The sequence below is a fragment of the Hippocampus comes genome, unplaced genomic scaffold (genome assembly GCF_001891065.2).
Source record: "Hippocampus comes isolate QL1 unplaced genomic scaffold, H_comes_QL1_v1.1 scaffold63, whole genome shotgun sequence".
NCBI lineage: Eukaryota > Metazoa > Chordata > Actinopteri > Syngnathiformes > Syngnathidae > Hippocampus > Hippocampus comes.
In genome coordinates this window covers 829686-831891 of record NW_017805987.1, presented here as the reverse complement: position 1 = coordinate 831891, position 2206 = coordinate 829686, and the positions used below count along the sequence as shown (strand labels likewise).

At 48.5% G+C, this 2206-nt stretch overlaps 1 protein-coding gene across 1 annotated transcript in view; it reads left to right on the top strand.

The window, feature by feature from the left end:
* zdhhc17 (zDHHC palmitoyltransferase 17) overlaps positions 1 to 2206 on the top strand; it is a 19702-nt gene that overhangs the window by 16496 nt on the left and 1000 nt on the right. Inside the window, 6 exon segments of the mRNA XM_019891765.1 lie at positions 518 to 582; positions 677 to 770; positions 974 to 1057; positions 1148 to 1305; positions 1397 to 1491; positions 2091 to 2201. Of these exon segments, the coding sequence (XP_019747324.1) occupies positions 518 to 582; positions 677 to 770; positions 974 to 1057; positions 1148 to 1305; positions 1397 to 1491; positions 2091 to 2201 (607 nt within the window).

Here is a 2206-nt window from a genome sequence, read left to right as displayed (position 1 = left end):
TGGCGCAAATAAATTCCTGTATTTTTCGCACGATATGGCGCACCGTCAATGAATGGCCTATTTTAACTGTTTTTCTATCGACGGCGCATCGAATTGAAGCTACATTAGTGGCTGCGGTTGCGCTATGCATCCACTAGATGGAGCCACACAAAAGGGAATACAATACAATACAGCTTCATGGAGATCTTTCACAACTGCTGTAAAAAAGAAAAAACAAAAAGCACTTTCCAGAACATTTAAAATACTACATCCAAAAATTTGAATATTGATCCATCTACAAATGATGACACTCACCGTCGGCTTTTGAAGAAAATGCAATTCTTTTAGGTGCGCCTTATCGTGCGGACAATAGGGTGCATTTAATGTCCCCGTATGAAATAAAAAAAGCTCAAATCTAACTCATCAAATGAGAAGTTCAGCTTAGTCCACGAACAATATCAAAATTTGAATGAAATTTGTCCCCATCTGCATTTTTTTAAATATACTAATCATTCAGAACTGCTTTCTTCCCCCCTCCAGACTATTGTGGAGCTGGCAGAGACGGGAAGCTTGGATCTCAGCATCTTTTGCAGCACTTGCTTGGTAAGCCGGGATCACTCCCCCCCCCCTCCCCCCCATATTTAAACACAAATATGATTCTTGAAAAAAAATCGATTCTGTCACGCTTCCTGCTCAGATACGGAAGCCGATCAGATCCAAACACTGCGCCGTGTGCAACCGCTGCATCGCCAAGTTCGACCACCACTGCCCCTGGGTGGGCAACTGCGTGGGTACGTCGCCCGATCGTATTTCACCCGAGCCGATAAATGTGGCGCCGTCTCAATGATCGCAGTCGAGGGATGAGCAGCGGCTCATTTGCATGAGACGGGACCGCCCCTTTCCCCATTGTCACCTCAAACCGTTCCGTTTGCAAACAGAAGCACAAAAAGCAGGAAGTCACTTTTAAATTTTTTATTTTTTTTCCTGTCCACAGGAAGCGGGAACCACCGCTACTTCATGGGTTACCTCTTCTTCCTGCTGTGCATGATCTGCTGGATGATGTACGGCTGCATCTCCTGTGAGTGCATCCCCCCACCCGGTTGTCACCGGAAAGCGAAACGTTAACGCCTCCAAAATTTCCTAATAACGCCGTCTCCGTGCGCCGCAGACTGGAGGATCCACTGCGCCACCACTTACGCCAAGGACGGCTTCTGGCTCTACCTGACCCAGATCGCCGCCTGCTCGCCGTGGATGTTCTGGATGTTCCTCAACAGCGTCTTCCACTTCATGTGGGTGGCTGTGCTCATCATGTGTCAGCTCTACCAGGTCGGGACGCCTCGTTATATTTTGCATCGTCGAGCATAAAACACAACTTGCTGACAGTGCCATTTTTTTTTCCTCCCTCCCTCCCTCCCAGATCGCCGCTCTAGGAATCACCACCAACGAGCGGATGAACGCTCGGCGGTACAAGCACTTTAAAGTCACGGCCACGTCCATCGAAAGCCCTTTCAAGTAAGTGTTTCAAAGATTGGATTTTCCTCACCATAATTTGAGCCTCCCGCAGCTGCACTCCTTGTAATTTTCAAAGTGGTTCATTTCGAACCCGGCCCAAGCGCAAGCCAGGCTTCGATGTGCACCGGTGTGATTTTGAGCAAGTGACTTCACTGTGGTTGCCCAAAGTGCAGCTTTGCCTACTTTTTAAGGAAGCCACTCAAAATGTCAACATGCGAAGCCAAAAACCACATTTACGTTTGTTTGGGGGCGGGGGGAATACACTTAACTCATTCAGTACCAGCCAATTCTGAAAAGATGTTCAAAAACGACTTTGGGAATGAATGAGTGAACATGAAATACTGCGCGGCCCGGTGGACTAGTGGTTAGCGCGTCGACCTCACAGTCTTGGGTTCAATCCCCGCTCCGGCCTCCCTGTGTGGAGTGTGCATGTTCTCCCCGGGCCTGCGTGGCTTTTCTCCGGGTACTGCGATTTCCTCCCGCATTCCAAAAACAAGAATATATTTTATAGTCATGCTTTTCAATATTTTAGCCTGACTTTTCATATCATCGAGCATTCATTCCCCCTTGTTCGTCCCTCTCTTTTTTTTTTTTTACAGCCACGGCTGCATCCGAAACCTCATCGACTTCTTCGAGATCCGCTGCTGCGGCCTGATGCGGCCCGTGGCGGTGGACTGGACGGCGCAGTACACAATAGACTACGACCAGACGTCAG